The 20862-nt window shown below is 37.6% G+C and overlaps 1 protein-coding gene across 1 annotated transcript in view; it reads right to left on the reverse strand.

The window, feature by feature from the left end:
• LOC107588791 (bifunctional heparan sulfate N-deacetylase/N-sulfotransferase 1-like) overlaps positions 1-20862 on the reverse strand; it is a 108223-nt gene that overhangs the window by 11788 nt on the left and 75573 nt on the right. The window contains exons 3-8 of the mRNA XM_016277027.1: positions 14563-15512; positions 9880-10353; positions 7803-7890; positions 7008-7162; positions 4388-4570; positions 1315-1411 (exon numbers count right to left, since the gene is read on the reverse strand). Of these exons, the coding sequence (XP_016132513.1) occupies positions 1315-1411; positions 4388-4570; positions 7008-7162; positions 7803-7890; positions 9880-10353; positions 14563-15108 (1543 nt within the window). The 5' untranslated portion in view covers positions 15109-15512. The remainder of the gene's footprint in view (positions 1-1314; positions 1412-4387; positions 4571-7007; positions 7163-7802; positions 7891-9879; positions 10354-14562; positions 15513-20862) is intronic.

A 20862-nucleotide genomic window follows, 5' to 3' on the forward strand; every position in this document is an offset into this window, starting at 1 on the left:
ATAAAACAAAGTTACAAGCTACTAATACAAATGATGTGATTCTTATTCCAGGAATAACTGAATGATATTCTATTATTTTCGAATTTTCCACAACAGTTGGCTGGCTCCGTTGACTGTTGGATCTTCATGTTGATGGTGAGAAAAAGGAAGATAAATTAATATATTTATATAAGCTATATGTGTATATATGTGTGTGTGTGTGTGTGTGTGTGTGTGTAATGATCAAATATATATTATCACAGACTATAGAAAGTGTCTTTGATATGATGCAGGGCAACAACTCCATAAATGCAGTTATGTCCTAAAATTCAAGATATTGGGGCAAAAATGCTCCTGTATGAGTTTTTTTGGTCTCATATTTATATAAGCAATATCAAATGAGCAGCGAGAGCAATCACACGAGTGCTGCTTGTCTCAAATGTGATTTTGCACAACAGTTCAGTAAATAAGAAGTTAATATTGTGTTATACAGTATTTTACAATATAACACAATTATATATACAATTATATTATTGGGTATTATATATTATATACTATATCATTGTGTTATATACAATTTAACACAATATTGTCTGTTTTTGCTCTGTTACGCCAACAAAAATATTACCTTTAAAGCCACAGCAGAATTGTTGTGCATCTCAGAGCAACACAGTGGTGTTTAGTTTTTTGAATGAATCTGCGTTTTGAACGAATCAGGTGAACCAATGATTCAAAAAACCCATTCATAAAGTGAGCCGTTTACTGAATTCCTGAATGAATCAGCCGTTTGAACGAATCGAATGAATGAATGATTCATAAGGACATTTACCGCAACCTGCTGGCAGTTTTATTTTCTCTGTCTTTATTTTCAGTATTATTTCATAAAAAAAAAAAAAAATGAAAAAACACTTTAAAGGGATAGTTCACCCCCGATATATTGATATTTGCTTTTCCTTATTTGCCAGTTTGATTTTCCTCTAATACTAAAATGGTGGTGCCTCCTTCTCTTGGAAAATTTTGCTGTTGAAAGGTATCTTTTTCTCTCTTATGTTTTTCTCTGTCCAGCAGACTACAAATTACCATAATGTTTTAGCAGGAACCATGTCCTCAGTGCGTGGAAGTGCCGGAAGAGCAGGAGATTGAAATCTGCAGCAGGGTATGTTTTTTTTAATATCTCAAATAGGGGTACTTCATCAAAAATCAAAACTTGATAATGCATGCTAAATCCTGACTAAAGCTCATGACTTTTTAGTATTATGTGTTATTGAATGCACAGTATTATTGAAGGTATTTCCAACACTTCATTCCATTTGTTTGTACACCTCATTCAGGAGCCAAGGATAACAAAAGACCTCCACACTGCAGTTGGATGGCTGCGGAAAAAGGTGTCTGTGTCTTCAGAGGTTTGGTGAAAGAGATGAGGTTCATCAAACTGAAAGAGGAAGAACAGAAGAAAGCTCTTCTTCAGCTTTCACAGGCTGAAATGGCTGACGGCCAGCAACTGGCCAAAGAACCTTTTTTTTTTCCAATTCCAAATTAAGAATTATATAAGGACATTTTTCTCGATGAGTGCATGGACAAAAGGGGCCTCAAAATAAATAGCATGTTTCTCGAGGTTTGATTTATTTGAGTTTTCTTTTGTCAATTTTGATAATTTTTGTTAAATGTGTGCCTGCTTTGCTTTAACATTTGTTTGTTTTATTATTATTATTTTTAAAAATCTTTTGCTACTTGTGTATGATGTGTATAATGAAAAAATAATTGTAATCCTTGCAAATCCTCAAGCTTTGTTTTGTCTATCTACCTCATCTATCTATCATCTGATTAAATCATTATAATAAAATGCTGACTGTTTTATATTGCAATTTAAAGAATAACAAAAGTTATGAAGTAACAGGGGGCAAACGGACATCACAAGAAGTTAGACAAGCTACACAAATTAACAGAACATATCAATGATAAAGAAAAAAATAAGTATTTTAAAGATAGCTTACAATAGACTCAAGAATGTTAAACATTTTAGAAGCCTTTGAGTTCAAAGGTTTTGACATTCTTAAAAAAAGTAAAATGGGACGTTATATCAGATGAAAACATTCTAAAGTTAGGTTTGCAATGAATGATTCTGGCTTTATGAAGGTGAAATTTACCCAGAAGACAAAGCAATAAAACAATATGCGCTGGCACTGCTGTCCTGAGACTGCTGTGACGTAAGGGTTCTGCAGCTGGATGTATCTCAATTAACGTGAATCTTATCATTAGTCTTCTCCACTAGATGCCAACCTTATTTACCTTGCGCGATGTTACAACAGAAAGCCTGTCATTCATTCAGCGCTTATCATGGCCATACGTGTGATTCGCAATGCTCAGGTGAAATGCTATAGTAATACTATAAATCTGAGGAAGCATTTGGGATCACGCATAAGGCGCCATGATTTCCGCAATGAATGAATGGCGGGGCGCACTGTTTTGTTTACTACACACATACTAAAGCGCGGATGACGCTCGCTGTGTTTTCAGCTTCTGCCGTCTCACTATATGATGATATGAACACGAATGTCATCTCCAGCTGCTCTGAGAGTCACTTCATTAGCATTTTACCGTTTCACTTGAGAAAACTACCGTCATATCACATACACAGCAGCTGCAAGTTCTTCACGGCAACCCGTCAAAATTAAAGTTTAGTTTAACATTAAGAAACTGTCAGAATACATTACTATTTAGCAGTCTAATGCTACTACTGCTAATAATTATTAATAAATCTTTATTTTTTAAAGGAATAATCACATCTGTTTTCTTTTTAATTTTAAAGTGTTTAAGTTTCATTTGATTAGGATCAATTTAATTAATGTTTTATGCCTTCATCTGATTACCAGAAAAAATTAAGAACATTTTATAGGGCCCTATTATTGTTTAAAAAAGGACCCTATACAAAAAAAAGAATAGGTTTAAAATACAGACATGTGGTTCTTAATATCTTTTTATTAATTCACCATTTGTAAACTGATGTTTACTGTTAATTTTTTTGAAATATCAATAGCATTTGTATTAAAACTATATTCACTGAATGTAATCAAAAAAATCGAGAATCGAATCGAATCAAATCTAGAGCTTGCGAATCGAAATCGAATCGGGACATCTGAATCGATACCCAGCCCTATTTGATAAATATGAACATCACGGCACAGAACTTTGCGCGCTCCTAATTATGACACATACGATAAATATCAAGTCTGCTTTTTAAAACAAAGAAAAGCAGCAGGAGGATGGCTAGTATACACAAACAGCAGGGAAATTCTGTATATTCATGCAGTGTAAAAAGATCAAATCCGACTGAAAGTTTAAAAGAAGAACCCCCTGCTCTACTGCACAACATGCTTTGTTCAATATTGAGCTGTTTTACTCAAGACGCCTTCAAAGGAGATACCAAAGATGATCACAACTGATGTCCCTCACATATGCTGATTGATATCTAGAGGTATCTATTTAATTTTTCTTCTTCTCACTAACATTCTGATATTAAAACTAAATAAAATAAAAACAACTAGCTCTGTTAGCTGATTACTGTAAAGGTCCATAGATATAAGCATCAGTTCATACTGCTGCTAACACTTTCTCCGACAAGCGGATGCGAAGAGACCTTTTTTCCAGTTTTGTCAGGTGACATTTGATTGACAACATGATTATTCCTTATCTATCATAAACTTGCCTTATCTACCAGCACTGTGGCAGATGACCTCTTCTAGAAAATAGCTGTCCATGTAGGATGTAGAGAGAAGAACAGTTCAATAGATTCTGGGAAAGAGCCATGGACATGCTGAATTAAGTCTAAAATAAAATCTAAAGTCTTTCCAAAGTTGTATCTTTTCTCTGCATGTAACAGCAGCTTGCAGATTTCTTGTGAAAACAACTGCAGAGGAAAGAAGACTATTCAGAGCAGGGCAAGCTGTGGAACGCTGGAGAGACGACAGAAAAGATGGGACCTCAACCTTGACAGGAAACGAGAGAGATCAAAAGAGGGATTTAGAGCTTTCAGGCTCCCACTTTCTCTTTCTCTAAGGGTGAAACGAAACAAGTGAGTTAGAAAGAGTAGAATGGGGTGAGCAGGGGAGAAAGATACAGAGAGAAAGACAGATCTTCTGCATTGCCTCCAACTTTTAACTGAAATATAGGAACCAATTTCAAAAATAGCATTCTCTGATTTCCTGGCAGGCTACACAGAAAACCATTTTCACACTTTGTACATTAGAGTCAATGTGCAGACAGCCATACGAAACCTTTCGCCACAAATTACAGCAACACCGCTCAACAATCTCAACCTCTGCTGATCCACTCCCACTAAATAGAGTTGTATTTGTTTCCCATAATGATCCCTGGACAGTACAGACCCCCAACAGAGCTCCTCTGTTACCTGCCAGATGGGGTCCCTCTCCTCAGGGAAGATTTGGAAATATCTCTGCGCCAGCTGTACAGGCGGGAGAGTCTGCAGTTTCAGGTTGGTCCACATCTGTATGAACTTCACCAGGTTCTTGAAGGTGTACAGGCCAAGACGGTCATTCCCGTAGTTGGACAGGTGGGTCATGAAGATGCTGATCTGGTTTGAAATAAAGTGTAATAAGTCATTAAGGGCCCAGCCTATCAGATAAATGAACGGTTGACTTCGAAACAAGCTGAATTTTTAGCACCATTACTCCAGTCTTCAGTGTCACATGATCCTTCAGAAATCATTCTAATATGGTGATTTGGTGCTCAAGAAACATTTCTTATTAGGGATGCACAATATTGCCGGAATGTTATCAGAAACGGCCCATAAAGGCTTCAAATGTAAAAATCTAGCAAATAGCTCACATGCTCAGAGTGTGCTAGTGATAAGATCATGTCAGCAGTGTGGTCATTCTTGAAGCGAACTTTTGCCTGAATGACGATTAGATTCACTTTTTTGAATAGCTGCATTTAATTTGAGAATATATGTACAGAATGTCTGTCCGGTGTGCGATAGAGTAAACCGTCACCAGCGCGTGCAGCAGCAGCAACAGCAACAACAGCCTCCCCCGGGTCCTAATGGCCCTCCGGTAAGGCGTTTTATTTACTTAGGGGGTGCTGTTGGCCTACTTGTAATAAAATAAAATAAAAATAAACAAATAACATTAACACAAATAACTTTGTTTCTGAATAAAGCACTAATTGATGTCATAAAATTGGTTTTGATTTAAAGGTCAGAAGCTATAGCTTACATGAATAAAAATCATAAACATGACACTTGAAATAATTTAATATATACAGATTTATTCATTAATATGTAATTTATTTTTTCAAATGGATTATGAAAACTTAAATACAAGGAGCTCTAAAAGATTTCTTCTGCTTTAAGTTTAGACCACCTAGGCTATTAAACTTAAATTCACAAATAAAATATTAAGGCTTGAACTGCATATGTCTGAAAATAATAATCATAGTGATGTAAAACGATTAATCACATCCAAATTAAAAGTTTTTGTTTATATAATGTGTGTGTGTACTGTGTACATTTATTATGTATACTGTATATAAATACACAAACATACATGTATATATTTTAAAAATATATATTTATATTTATATATACATAATAAATACACACAGTACATACGCAGATATTATATAAACAACAACTTTTATTTTGGATGCGATTAATCGCGATTGATTGTTTGATGGCACTAATTAATAATAATAATAATAATATAATAAACAGCAGATACTTTTTTATAGTTATTTTCAAAGCTTTCAATGTACTCTCATAAAAAAAACAAAACTTTAATGTTTATTAGTTCTAATAAATAGGTTTTTGCTCAAAACTAACCAAACTTAAAAATAATTTGTTTAGCATTTCTGCACAGGAGAGGCATCAGCTACACGCCAAACTGATTTGAAAGATCGAATATCGTACATCCATAGGCAGAGTCTTAACTTTGATAAAGAATATCTCTTTGGTTTTGAGACTTTAGTCTTTGCAACTTCATGGATCTTATCTATTCACGAACAGCTTGTAACTCTCCAAAGAGAAAGGAAAACTTGAAATCACATCATATGACCCCTTTAATAAAAATGTCAAAAGAACAGCTTTTATTTGAAATAGAATTTGTTTGCAACATTATAAATGCCTTAACTGTCACTTTTTATCAATTTAATTAATGTTTGTTGAATAAAATTATAAATACAAAAAAAAAAAATATATCTTACTGACCCCAAACTTTTCAAATAGATGCGTACATATACGTATTATGTAAAATTAATACTGTTTAACAAATGAAAAATTTCAAAGTTAGATTACAAAATTAAAAAATATCCGACCAATAAATTACCAAAATTTGTGCATTATTTTAAAAAGTCTTTAAAGGAATGGTCCAACTGTAAAGCTGACAAGACATACTAACAGCTATAGACGACTGTGAGTGACATATTAATCAATACATCTTTCATTAAATGCATCAATAAAACCATTTTAACTTTTGTAAGATTAAAATTAATATGGCACTCCCAATACTCCATAGAGATATGGCAAGTTTGAACACGCAAATATGCAAATGAGATTTGAGAGCTAGGTGTACAGGGAGATTTACAGTGAATAACGTAAATAACTTTAAAAACCCAAAAGATTTCGGCCCAAAAGTCATTGTCAAAAAAATATATACATTAAAAAAAAAAAAAAATTATAAATATAATTTTAAAAATAGTATACTATCCAGGCACTTTTGGCATACTACTTTCAATGTAGAATCAATGTGATTTGGGTCATACTTTTAATCTTGCATATAAAGCAGGACTGCTGTTATACAATCAAATATCAATATATCACAATTCTCTTTCTGACAAACAGTGTAAAATAAAATAAAATCGTATCTGATTAAGTAAGAAATCTAAAAAAATATGTAAATATTATCTACGAACATAAAATAAATAAAAGAAGCAGTTAGTGCTTGGGCCCTAATATATATACATATTTATCAAGAACACTCAGATCATCTCTCTGATTATTTCATCTAGAGTCTCACCTCTGCAAACTTTCGGTTGAGCAGCATTTGTTCTGCTAGCACGGACTGGTTGTGGAAGAGATGTGGCTGCATGTGACTCCACATGTGGGGGAACCACCAAAACTCCTTACTGTAGGACAGAAGCAGGTCATCTCCAAGATCCTCCTCATCTGTGCCTAAAACATAATTACATGGACACAAACGGTAAACATCTTTACTCCATTCAAAATTCTGCCTCCTAAGGCCCTGTTAACACTAGCGCATTTTCGATTTACAATGAAAACGATCCTCATCTACACTTGCGTTTTCACTTCGTTTCAGAAGCGATCTCCGTCCACACTACACAACCGAAAACGCATGTCACATGACCATTCACGCAGGTACACAATGAGCATGTTATTGTTTACACGGTCAACAAGGATACGTAGAGCGAATGTTGGCAGCCACGGCATCATTTTCAAAAGTCTCCGTTTTGGTCTGTTTACACTGTAACGCATCCCTGGAGTTTTCAAACTAAAACAGGGTCTGCAGCATTTCCGAAAGCCTCCGTTTGCGAGAGTCGAAAACGCAGGAGTAGTGTAAACGGCAGGTGTAACCGTAGCAAAAGTTATGCGTTTTAAAACGAAAATGCACTAGTTTAAACGTAGCCTAAAACTGCATTCTAACCATCACAGAAGCTCATAAGTGACTGATTAAGAATGTTCTATTTGAGTAGCAACTCACACAAACAGTGCATGTTACTTGACTAACGCTCACACATACCAAAAGAGCATGTTGTCAGCATTTTGCTAAGATAACAGTGTGATATTAGCTTACCAGCATGGAAGAACTTTCCAGAGAATCCCAAGTTAAAGGTGAAATTGGGAACATGGGTTCGGAGTTCGTTCTGCGTCTCCAGTAGGGCCTTTGAAACAAGGAGTTTAGAAATGTAATAAAAGTTGCTTAAAAGTCAGTCAGTAAACACACTAAATGCATTCAAAAAGCACACTGACAACAGACAAGTACACCAAAGAGATACATAGCCAAAAGATGTATGCCAACGAACGCATGCGGACAAGCACAGCGTAACACAGTGCTATAGAGGGACAGCAAAAGCATGTCTGCTGTCTGTTCGTCTCCTGTGTTTGCTTCATTACCCCTCTCAGATTTAGCTCCGCATCTGCCTCTCATTTGATTTGTTTACTGTGCTTGTTTTTGACTGCCTGTCTCTCCAGTGTGACTCAATCAAAAGACTGATTCATATTTAACTGCACAGAGGTCCACAGAAAACTGCGTTTGAAACATTCATGCCTTCTTTGGATGCCCTTTGAACAGCGAGTCGTAAAAAAAAAAATAATACAATAAAAAAGGGAAATGGAAAGAAGAGGAGATATTTGGAAAAAGAACAGCAGAGGTTGGAGTATTGAAGAAGAAAAAAAAACAGACAACTGGTGATAGGAAAAGTGCTGTCACGTCAAGATAAGTTTTGGTAAATTATATGGATCCAACAAACCAGTTTCTCCATGTTCTGCTTCTGAGGTGCTACAGATAGATTAACATCACATCCCTCTTCCGAGTTTTCATCCATGCCTTTTTCATGGCCTCTTCTTATCCCCAATGTATATTTCCCTCATTTAAAATTCTTTCCTTTTTGTACATATTTCATTTTAGGTCTCATTCACAAATAGGATTTTTTTTTCTTCTGCTAGTCCAGTCAGCCAGTAGGTCATCATTTTCCCAAGACCCAGCACAAAAAAAAAAAAAAAAAAAAATCTACATTTTGAATACATTTAATAAATTAAATTATGAAAAATTACGCAAAAGCAATATCAAATTTATATCAGAAAAATTGATGGAATTTACACAGCTATAAATGTAACTATTTGACAGCTACAAATTCATACAATATTGCTGGAAAATGATGAAATACGATGCACTGGTGATTTATTTTCATTTTCAATGAAATGTGACACTGATGTATTTCAATTAGCAGAATTCACAATGTTCAGTACATCTCAGAAAGTTCTCAAAGCATAAATAGCATGTACGTGATTAACTATGATATGACGTAGTGGCCAACCGGGCAGCATAAATTAGTCAACAGGCCTGAAATTCTCTCACACAGGTCCTGGTCCATTCTTACTATTGAGGCCTGCTTTCTCTCTATGTGGAAGTCTGGATCACAGGAATGATAAGCAGAAAAGGAGCGGGTGAGAGAGGTAATACGATAAAGAAAAGTGGAAAAGAGCATTAGTTCTAAGTGTATGTATACTGCATGGTTATATAGCCCTTAATCCCAGACATCCTAAAATAGCTAGACTTCAGATAGCTACACTTAGGGCTGCACAATGAATCAAATTTCTAATTGCAATTACAATTACGGATGCCACAATTACATAATTGTGCAAAGCAGCAATTAATCGTTGAAAGTCCACTAATGTTATTTTGCATGCTTAAGATGTTTTTTTTCTTTCTACATGTTATCTTAAGGGTTTTCCATTGTTTTATTTTAGTTTTAGTATAACATTATAATATCATGCATATTTTTACCTTTTTATTTAAAGAGAAACCAATCCAATGTATAGTTGACATTTGAAGCTTAATACTATAGAAAAGCAATAAAAGTTTTTCAGTTAGTGTTTTCAGCTTGTTTATTTTCATATAAAAATATGGCATGCAGTTGCTTCAAACAAAGGTGTAAACATCATTAATTTAATCGTAAATTAATAAATCGCAATTACAATTTCAAAGGAATAATCGAAAATTATGATTTTTGTCATAATCGTGCAGCCCTAACTTGAGTCAAACTAAAAAGATATAAATGTGATAGAACTGATAAACTAGCAAGCCATTTGGCATTTATTAAAGTAAGAAAAACTGCACAAACAGAATTTTCAAACAAAACAGAACTCACCTTGACGTCAGAGACCTTCATCCTTGTGCCCTCCTTCCCAACAAAGATGTCATCGATATCCACCAGTATGTATCGCTCAAGTGCCAGCGAGAGACGTTTGCCAGTCAAGAAACTCACTGCATCCACCAGTACAAGTTTGTGCAGCCAAAAGTTCAGGTTGTTGCCAAAGAGTACCCGCTGGATGCCATCATGAAGACCTAAATCCTGAACCACAGCTGCATGAAGGAGTCCAGGAGCTCCACTGGCCTCTGTACTCCGTCCCCGAGCTAACAGCACAGGCTCATAAGTGGTATGGTTAGACTGAAAGACCGTCCAGTCGTCTCCAGGTAAGGGACCATGCTCCACCTCCCGGGCCTTGGTGATGAGCAGCAGTGGAGACTTGGGATTGACGCTGCAGTCTCTTAAACCCAGATTGGAGTGCAGGAAGAGAGGAAAGCCCTTCAGCTGGGCACTCTGCAAACTGTTCTCATTAGCCTTTCATGAAGTGTTGGAAGAAGAGAGAGCAGCAGAGAAATGATTGGTAAAACAGAGCAAGATAAAAATCCACTTTAAAGGAGCAATATTCACAGACAGGTTTTTAGCATTTAATTTGTTCCCCATTCATACTGTTAGTCATTTTGTTTTACAAGACCATTATCCATGCCTATTGTACTCACGGCTGTAATATTATTTTTGAATAACCTATTTTAACCGGTTTAGACTTTGAGTTGAATTAAATTCAGCACGAGTTTCCAACTTCCTATTTGGAAAAGTTCGCTGCCGGTACCCAACGGTACCTTTTTTCTGTACTTTACTCTCTGTGTAATTACAAAAACATTTATTTCAGTGAAAAAATAAGTCCAAAAGTCTCAATTTCAACATTTTGAACAATACAGCCCTATAAACCCTATAAATTTACTATTGAAATTAATACATGGAAGAAAAATTGTGTGAATATTCCTTTAAAATATTTATTAATAGGCTAATAATTGTATTATTTTTTTTCTACAATTAAGTGATTAATCTGGTTGTAATATTTATTTTTATCATTTAATTGTTTTATTTAAATTTGATAGAAAATTGAATATTTAAAGATGTACATTATTCTGTACAAAAGTAATACAAGAGTAATATATTTATGTTACATGTTAAACCGTACTTTTATTTTGACAGGTTGCCATGAAGTTTCTGTGTGCATACAGTATGATGGTGCTAGTTTTCTCAAACGAAACATGTGTTCATGCCGTCATATAGTGAGACGCAGAAGCCGGAAATCATCGTGAGCATCACGCGTGCTTCAGTATTTGTGTGGTAAACAAAACCGTGTTTCCGTCATTCATACATACAGAGGCAAGCGGAACATGCAGGATTCATATTTAAACAGTGTTTTTGCATTTTAATATTCACAGACACTAGTTCATATCGCGATTCGAAGTAAGTGGCAGACCTACTTTAGATTTTTGACGAATTCCGTGGCATTCCGCACTAGAGTAAATTACGTTTTTATGAATGGACTCTGTGATCCCATCCCCGATTTCGCAGAAACTATATGGCCCTGGAAATGTAACCACACTTCAGAACATTTCGGCTTGCCCTGTGTGTTGTTTGAACAAGTTGCAGAGGTGACCTCACGTCACAGGGTCTCTCATTCTCTCTCAGTAGCGTATGTGCCCAGATGCGTTCTCAGGTACCGAAATTTAGCACCGATTGATTTAACGTGAATCGGTACTCGGTAGTACTGATGCAATTTGGTCGGTACCCTTAAAAGTACCGAGTTCGGTACCCAACCCTATACACGACAACATTTTCAAAATGAACCGCATTTACACACATCCGCGAAAATGGGCAAAAACGCTGTATTACGTATGCCAGGCTAGTAGTTGGCGCTGTCACCTTGTTAGTAAACAGTACCTGTAGGGAAGTGACGATTATATGATGTATATGATGCGTCTCCGCTGTTGGTTGTAATATTGGTGAAGTAAATCCACACTTTGCTGAAGAAGTATTAGCAAACTCTTGAGCAGTACCACATACTCCATCATTGTTGTGTATGTTTGTTCGCGATTGCCTTTAAAATCGACACGTACTGCGCATGTCTACATACCTAACATGTACTATGCACGTGCATGACGTCACCGTTTTCAAAGATTCCCGTATTGGGTGTTTACATGGAAAAACTTGCACTTTGAAACCCGTTTTCAAAAATATGTTTTCTGTCCCCAAAACGCTGTTGTCGTGTGAATGGCCCCTAGCATAGCACAGCCTCAATTTGATTGCTAGGAGACCACTTTGTTGACAAACACCATTTTGTATCTTTCTACAATGTTTTGTAAGTGTTCAGCAATGCAACTTTTTGCAGTTAGAAATTGGATAGCATATTTCATAAATGGTCTGGATGTACTGTGAAGGATATTTTTTAATATGGCCCCATAGTATAGCAGTAATTTATTGCTTCCTTTACTCTCTAAGCTGAAGTAAACTAGTTCTCTCCTGAATTAGATGCCTTGTGGCTCTATGAGTGCCCAAATTTTTTTAAACACCATCCATTCTCATCTGCATGCAATCCACTCTCCTCTTGGCCCAGCTGACCCTGTGAAGCTGGATCAATTGGTGATAAACTGCACACGGAGTGGAACAAACACAATGAGCCTTACAATTTGGAGAGAGGCCTTTACCCTGCTCATCTCTTAACACAGCCATTATTCTGCCACCAGAGGTTGCAATGGGACCCTCTGGAGAGATGTGATGTCCACAGGCGATGTCCGATGAATCATGCACATTTTTATCTGTTTCTTTTCATGGCAACACACTGAAACAAGCTGAAACTTCAAGAGTACGTGGTGATGCCAATCAGCACTAGGAGAATAAGGATGGGCGATCTTCACATACCAGTGGCCTCAATCAATAACTTCTCTGAGCCACTCTCCCTAATCCCATTTTCCTGTCTCCATTGTTCCAGCAACACTTGCAAGCCAAAGGCTCCTTCAAAGCTTATCAGCATTTAACTTACTCTGACACTGAACAATTCATGAACCATGTTAGATAATTAGTCCAAGCCCAAAAAAAGCAGTAAAAAATTTTTTAATCCAGCTTGCTGGGTACTGCCAACATAGGCAACTGCTTTGCTTTATTGCACTTTATAAGTGACTCTGCATGTAGTAACTATGAAGCACACAGGATGTTAGTTTGAAGTTTGATGTTAGCATGTTGCAAAGCTAACAACACAAGTCTCTAACAAAGTAAATAAAGTAACATACAGTAAAAAAAAATATTGGGTAAACAATCAACTACTTTTATCAATAGTCTTTGGCACTAAATGAAATAAGCATACTTAAATTCAAAATCTCTTGACTTGTCCACCATGAAAGTTTAATCATTCTTTTTTTGTCTACTTAGCTGGAGTTTGCTTTTCCACATATGATACATGTGATGCTGCCTTTGAATTAGGTAAAGAGAAGGTGGCTTACCTTACAGCTGACCAAAAAGAAAGTAGCAGCCTTCATGTCAGGGATCTTATGATGCCTTAAAATGCTAGGTAGTATTGGTAGGCAACACACTATGATTTAGAACAGAGCTAGTGAGTTTGGTTTGTGGCCGGAGACTTAATATGGCCCCTAGAGATTAGCCCAACTCAACTGCTGGTTAGGAAACACAAGGGTTCTTTCCAATTATACATTGACTCTATGGACTCCATGGATTAGGTTAGAAAACTAATAGGAGGGCAAACAAGAGCTTGAACCCGTTGATGCATGCAAGCATAACTAAAAGAACTGCTGGTGTCCACTGTGATGCTTCTTTGTGTGTGTTCAGACATACTCCAACTCTTGTGAGATAAATGCATTTGGCATTGACAGGTGCAAGTCAAGGCTTGATGTGAAGGTAGTTATGCATGTTCCATTACTGGAGTGAACTGGAGGCAGCGCTTCTACACTCAAAGGGACAAAAAGGTTTGGTCTGCTGAACCATGTACCTTCAGGGTCTGTTATCAGACACACTCAAGGCTCGAAATCAATAAAATCCAACAAGGCAAGGATGTTAACTGCCTGGACAAGAAAACAGCATTTCCAGCCAATCAGGGATTGAACTGCTCCTGTTAGTGTGTAAGCAGAAGAGCCTGGGGTAAAACAGCTTTGAGGAGAATTAGAGCAGCCTGAGTCAATGAAAATTAACGAGCGCAAATTTCATGCGGTTCCTTTTAAGACGTGTTGATGTCCTCGCCCTTCTGCTGCAGGTGAGCGAGACTCTAACAATCTCATCAACTGGGTTAACCTCCACTAACAATTAGTGTGCTGCACTCAAGCTCATGAGGCTCGCCTGGCCTTAGGTAAACAATACATTAGAACTGGGAGAGGAGGTTTACAAGCTGGCAATGACGGACAGCAATGAGTAATAGTCAAATTTGCAGACTCTAGGGCCGATTATTTCCTCTGATTGATTTTGAAGAGCAGCTCCCTCATAGAACAAGAGGCAATCAACAAGGACATTCATGTTCAGTAATGTGCTATTACTGCAATGTTTAGCATAATGCCCCAACCCCCCTCTGCTGGCAATATTTCTGCAAGCTAACTTTTGAAATAGACTACGAAATGTCGTGAGATCGTTTAGTGCAAACTGATTGACCCACTGGAATTAAGAGAGACATTAACACCCATTAGTGACACAATTTGCTGTGAAAGGTCAAAATGTACAACACAAATGGCTCACCTTGAAAAACCCGATGATGCCAACGCCATACTCCACACAGTACTTGTCCAGCAACTCTCTGTTCCAAGCATCCAGGTTGACATACTTGAGGATGTTCTCGTAGATGACAAGCGTAAATCGACCCCGGTTCTTGTCCGTGAGTGTGGGCATATCGCCCTTCCCAGGTGCAATCTCGGTCTGGTACCGAAATCTCCCAGATTCCAAGATGGCCACGATGTCCTGGCCCAACTGGGAATACAAGCTCTCCACGAACACCAGTACCACAGGGTCTGTTCGAGACATGTCTGCTGGCTTGGCGGTTCTGGCAGGTAGAACCCTTGCTGATGGAGGGGAAGGAGTTGCCCGGGGATCTTCCCAATCGGCAGTACCTTCTTCCGGGACCCCCACACCTCCAACACCTGCGGGTTCGAGCTCCCGTTTAACACCATACAAGAAATAGGCTGAGATGAGGACACTGACCATGCAGAAAATGAAGAGCAGCAGCAGGCTGGTCTGCAGCGTGAGCTGACGGAAGAGCCGCCTCAAACGTCCACACATCAGCATCATCACCTTGCGACCACACCAATCAGGATAGACACAGTACTCTATCTACAAGTCTATTGTATGGTTTTTCCAAAGAGACGAAATAGATGGGTTGAAAACGGGCTTCTCCTTAATGTATGCGCTCATGTCACCATTGCAGAGGGAGGTGAGACTGGGTTGGGCAGGGGACGGCATGGGCGAGGTGGGCTTCCACTCTTCAGCAAAAGATGTGCACTGCCCCCACATGCACCAGCGGCCCCCTGCCCAACACCTCTACACCCCTTCTCTACCCTCTCTGAGTCCTTATCTCCTGATCCCGTGCAGAAAAGGTTTTGGGTTTTGGACTTGTTGAAGGTGGCTTCTTGTTTTTTGGCACTGGATGCTCTAGACAGATCATGCCCAGAACATTCTGGCCAACTTCAGTTTACCTAAAAAGAAAACAAAGCATGAATTTAACAAAAGTACAAATGCAATTAATGCAAAAAAATCTAGTCCACACCACTTTAGCAATCAGTTCTGTTACTTGTGGACTGAACAATCCTATAATTTAACTCTAAGGTGCAACTGTGTATCCAAAGGCAATGAATTTTGACTAGGCCAGACGAGAAACTCTTGTATTACCCCTCTCTGAATGTTGGCTGCAAAAGCCAAACCCAGATAATGCCGTGGGAGCCATACAACCTGGGTTTCTTTTCACTGAATACCAAGAGTGTCTATAGAGGCATTTACAAAGGCAATGCCAGGATTACGGGATAATGGAGGCGGCTTGTATTGATTAGTAAGGTTTTTAAAAAGTGATCCTCACTATCCTTCATGCACTTCAAAGGGCAAAAGTCATTTAATCTTTTCATCTTAAATGAAGGGTTTAGCGCAAAGTGTGGCACAGGTGAATGAGTCGAGTAGGATTCAGATTAACACTAACCAAGTAAAGACCTCTGCAGAATGAGGATAGAACTAATGGCGACTGCAATGCAGGAAGTTGTACTGAAGGCTAAAGGTGATGACAGTCATGAAACGATTGGCAAGTGTGAAAGGATCTTGCAAGAGGGATCATGAAAGTGTAACTTTAGATGTTATCTAAAACTTTCAAATATTCCTTATACAACTTTCAATAGTATAGTAATAGTAACAGAATAACCCATTTCAGACAAAAGGACAATAGACAGTTTGAAAAGTCAGTAAACATGAGTGTCAATTTAAAGCCATTCACATTAAGTAGACACCTAAACAAACATACCAACTGATTTTTACAGACATCTACTATGTTCACAGTGGTTTTAGGTTTTGTTCACTTTCAATGACATCTCAAAAGATGCAGAGTTTATACACACACGCATTTCACCAATGGCCTACATGTTGTTTAACTAGAGGGAGAAGCACACAATGGGCATCTGAGGAACGACTGAAGCAAAGCAACAAGACGCAACGTTTCTGAGAAGCAATACAGGTCAATTTTCAAAGGCATCACAGACTCACTTCATGTATGGGTTATGTGAAAAGGGAGAGGAGAACAAAGAATCAAAGCCTTGCAGGGGTTCGGGGATAAAAATGCATGAATACCGCAAAAAAGAGACTAGAATATGCCTTCAACAAGACGATGAAGAAAAGAAAAGAAAATCTTGACAGAGAAATAATAGAGCCTTAGAGAAGGCCATTTTATCACTTCAAAAGGTTGTTGGGAGTACAACGTAAAAATCTTGTCACATTCACAATCCTGAAACACAGCTGTTGATTCTCCTGTCTGCTTATGTGATCCAAAATCCCCATCAGGAATTTTGGGGGCCGATGGTGTTAAGAGTAGTAGCCTACATGAAGTGTTTCAGCTGTAGGGTGGAGAGGCATTGGGTTTTATAAAGAAAAAAGGCTAATCTAGGCTGCATTGCACAAGGGACACTCAAGAATAATGTTTTTGCACCCAATAGCTCCACATCTCCTTTCCTTTTCACCAGGATTACTCTCAGGCCACAATACCTGTCACTGGCCTCTCATTGTTGCCGGCAGAGGAATGTGAACAGCCATCAGCATGTCGTCAGAGGTCGGATTACAGTCAAAAGAGTTTTCCTATTCAGAGCCTGGTTCTTTAATATGCAGAAGTCCTGACTAAAGACGGCTGAAGCAGCCCATTGTGTACTGCATGCTCTGAACAGTATGACTCAGATGACAAGAGGCAAGAGAGCCCACACCCAGAACAAAATTCTAAGGACATGAAATGGCTTTGTAGCATACAGTATTTTCACTTGAGAGAAAAGGGGAGTTTTATTATGAGGTAATAAAAATGTTCACTGTGTGTGAGAACGAAACTAAATTTATAAATACCAACATTATTACATTATTAATTGCAATTAATATTATTAGAATATTAAAAGGGACAGTTCACCAAAAAATTAAATTCTGTCATCCATTTACTCAGCCGAATGTCATTCCAAAAGTGTGCATCTTTGAAGAACACTGGGGTGCAAACAACTCCATTAATATTCATTGGACAAAAACAAACACTCAAGACACTTTTCAAAATATTTTCTCAAAAGTTATTTTATATTCCAAAGAAGAATGAATGTCATAAGTTTAAAAAGACATGAGGGTGAGTAAATGATGACAGTATTGATTTTTGAGTGAACTTTCCATTTAATTAGACTAAAGGTCATGTTGTAGATGAAGACTGTTAAATGAACATGTAATGTGTAGTCACAGGTATATTGTCTTTTTTTTTCTTGTCTAAAAATGGAGACAACTGCCATGAACATATTTCGCGACTAAGGCAAATCAAAAATAAAGAAATAAACAAAATGCTGATAGGTTAAAACAAGGGATGAAAAAAAGGTGTTGAAACACGTGTTAAGACATGGAAAAATAATGACCTTGACATTTAGGAACCTGTGACCATCTCACCCACGCCAGCAAGTTTCTGATCTTTCTTTCCTTTCCTTTTTTTCCCACAGTCTCAAAGCCCAACAGACGTGTGAAAAATGCACCCTGCCTGGGAGTCACAAAAGCCATTTTCTGATGGCAGGATAGCTTCCATAACACTCCCTATCTCAAGGGCACAGCATACCTTCACTCCCAAAAACTCATACTGTACTGTCAGCTCTGGGTCTTTCAAATCCTGTTGAGTGTTGGTTGAATCATGAGCCCAGACAATGCTTGACAACTGCTATATTTCAAAACACAGATACAAAAAGTAAGATAAAGTTAGTTTAGACACATTATAATGCCACCGATTGCTGCCGAAGTGTTAAAATGTTTGAGATTTATGTGCTTCCAGTTATGAGCGCAATAAAACCAAGAGACTGGAAAACAAAACAGAATAGCGACATCTACATGATATCCCAAATCGATCTGCACCAAATAAAAAAAGTTATAGGTCTGGAGTGGAAAAAGCAGAGGATATCAATATACACAGGTGTTTTTGAGGGATCTGCTGATGGGTAAAAAGATATGGAACCATCAAATGTTTATCGGCACTGTCTCCTCTTTCTTGTTTTATGTCAAAGCAAAGCGATAGTACAGATTTGCTGCTGGAAGAATGGGACGATAAAAAGGACGACATGCTCGAACAGCTTGGAACACCAGGGCCAGATTCACTGCTGCTCAGAGACACAGGACACTTCCTGGAGCAAGTGGCGTGCATCTGTGTGCCAGGACAGAAGGACAATAGCTGGCCGTTTGCCCTGGACAGCTCAACTCACAGGACTAGTTTCTACCGAGCTACAACCGCAGGCAGACCTAAAAATCAAAAGAACCCCTCCCAAATTGGTACAGTGCTATTTAATGCTCACAATGACGGACATTGTTTGTAGCACATGATAATGGTGGCTGCTGTGGGGTCCGTTCCTTCTCATGAATGCAAGTAGTCAGACTGAGACTAATGCTGGCTCTGACCACCTCTGTTCTGTTACAAACTTGGCCTAAACCTACAATAAGAGCAGTCCAAAGCCTGATTTTGCCTGTCAGTGAAATATTGGTTTATTTCACAAAAAGAATGATGCTGAAAAGAAATATGTGCCATTCTGTTCATTCATGTGTCTTTATAGAGCACAGAAAGAAAATAGAGAAAAAAAATACCCAAGGGAAAAAGCTAAATAGTCTAATTTGTTAGAGAGACAAATCACCAGCTGCAGGTCACTGGGAATGAACTCAGCCTCAGTAGATGAGCAACATTCAAAATGTTGTCGACTTCCAGATGATTGCGTCTGTAAAAAGTGGGGAGTTGTTGAAAAATAAAGTGCTATTCAAAAGTTTTTTTCTTCTATGTTAGACAGGCTTATAGTTATGGAGCTTATTTCTGCCGTGGAATGAAGATATAAAAATGATTATTGTGACTTTTCATCTCACAATTCTGACGCTATTTCCCCTTGCAATCATGAGTTTCACACAATTTTGTCACACAATTGATCTCACAATTTTGACCTTTTTTTTCTCTGCAATTCTGACTTTCCCCCCCCCCCAGAATTCTGAGTTTACATTTCACAATTTTGACATTTTTCACAAAATTATTAACACACTTACATTTCGCAGTTCAATTTTTTTTTCTTTTATGGAAGATTATTAAGAAACAAAAATGAATTAAAAATAAAGCTAATCTGTGACTTTATCTTGCAATTCTGAGTTTATATTTAAAGAATTGTGAGGAAAAAAAGCATTGCAATTACTTCTTTGTTTTCATATTCAGTGGAAGAAACAAGCTTCCATAGATAGTTTTCCAAGTCTTCACATTTTCATTTTTATAAACAAAGCATTTGTGTGGCTTGCATCTGCTTTGTTTAGGTTGCGCTTTTCAAGTCTCTCAAAACGGAGCCAAAATAACACAACTAGTCAAAATCATAGCTATCAAAGTGAGTGTGACCTGCACACCACTGGCCACAGATCTAAGAATGCGTGTTAATATGACTATTTAACTCTACAAACCCAACAAACTAATTTCTTTATGAACGCATCTATCAAAACAATGATTTATAATAAACCACTTTTCACATTAGTGGCAATTACCATGACTGAAAGTGGCTATGTTATCTGTCGTGACCACAATTAAATGACTACATTCATACCGGTCAGTGTCTTGACTTACCAAGGAACTAAAGGAACTAAATGTGTTGTAAATTTTTAATATGTTTTGGATTCTTGCTTTTGCCTCATAAATACATGCAGAGCTTATTTTCGGGGTCAGCAGGATGTTGTGTTCTAATCTCAAACCCAAAACTGAAGATGAGAGGAGCCAATTTGCTGAAATCATAATTTTTCAAAGGCAAAGGGCTGCAAACAAAAGCCTCTAAAGTTCAAAGACCATGTTCAGTGAGAAATATCTAAATCTGTCTGAAAGGGAGAGCCAGCAATTCCCACTGCCAATGTGTTCATCAAAGCACATTCTTGCTTTTGGATTTATAGTCAATAAATAGCTAATAACGAACATGGGATGCCACACTAGCAGAAGAGGACATATTTCCGTCTTTATGGGCTATTGGCTTGATGTGAACCCATCTGACATGAAAGCTGTGTGTGTAATCCCCTCAGGTCTCAAAAAACGTGTGATCTAGGCCTAAATACTGATATCATAACATGCAATATTCCCACAGAAAAAATACATTTTGTTAATAGTAGTTCTAAAGGGGCCATTTCATTGATTTTCCTAGCTCTTTTGAAATCTGAGTTTGATGTAATAAATAGACACACTTCTTCTTACTTCTTTAAAGGGGTCATATGATGCGATTTAAATTTTTCCTTTCTCTTTGGAGTGTTACAAGCTCTTGGTGCATAAAGAAGATCTGTAAAGTTGCAAAGACT

This window comes from Sinocyclocheilus grahami, unplaced genomic scaffold, assembly GCF_001515645.1.
Source record: "Sinocyclocheilus grahami isolate Dianchi unplaced genomic scaffold, SAMN03320097.WGS_v1.1 scaffold107.1, whole genome shotgun sequence".
Lineage (NCBI taxonomy): Eukaryota > Metazoa > Chordata > Actinopteri > Cypriniformes > Cyprinidae > Sinocyclocheilus > Sinocyclocheilus grahami.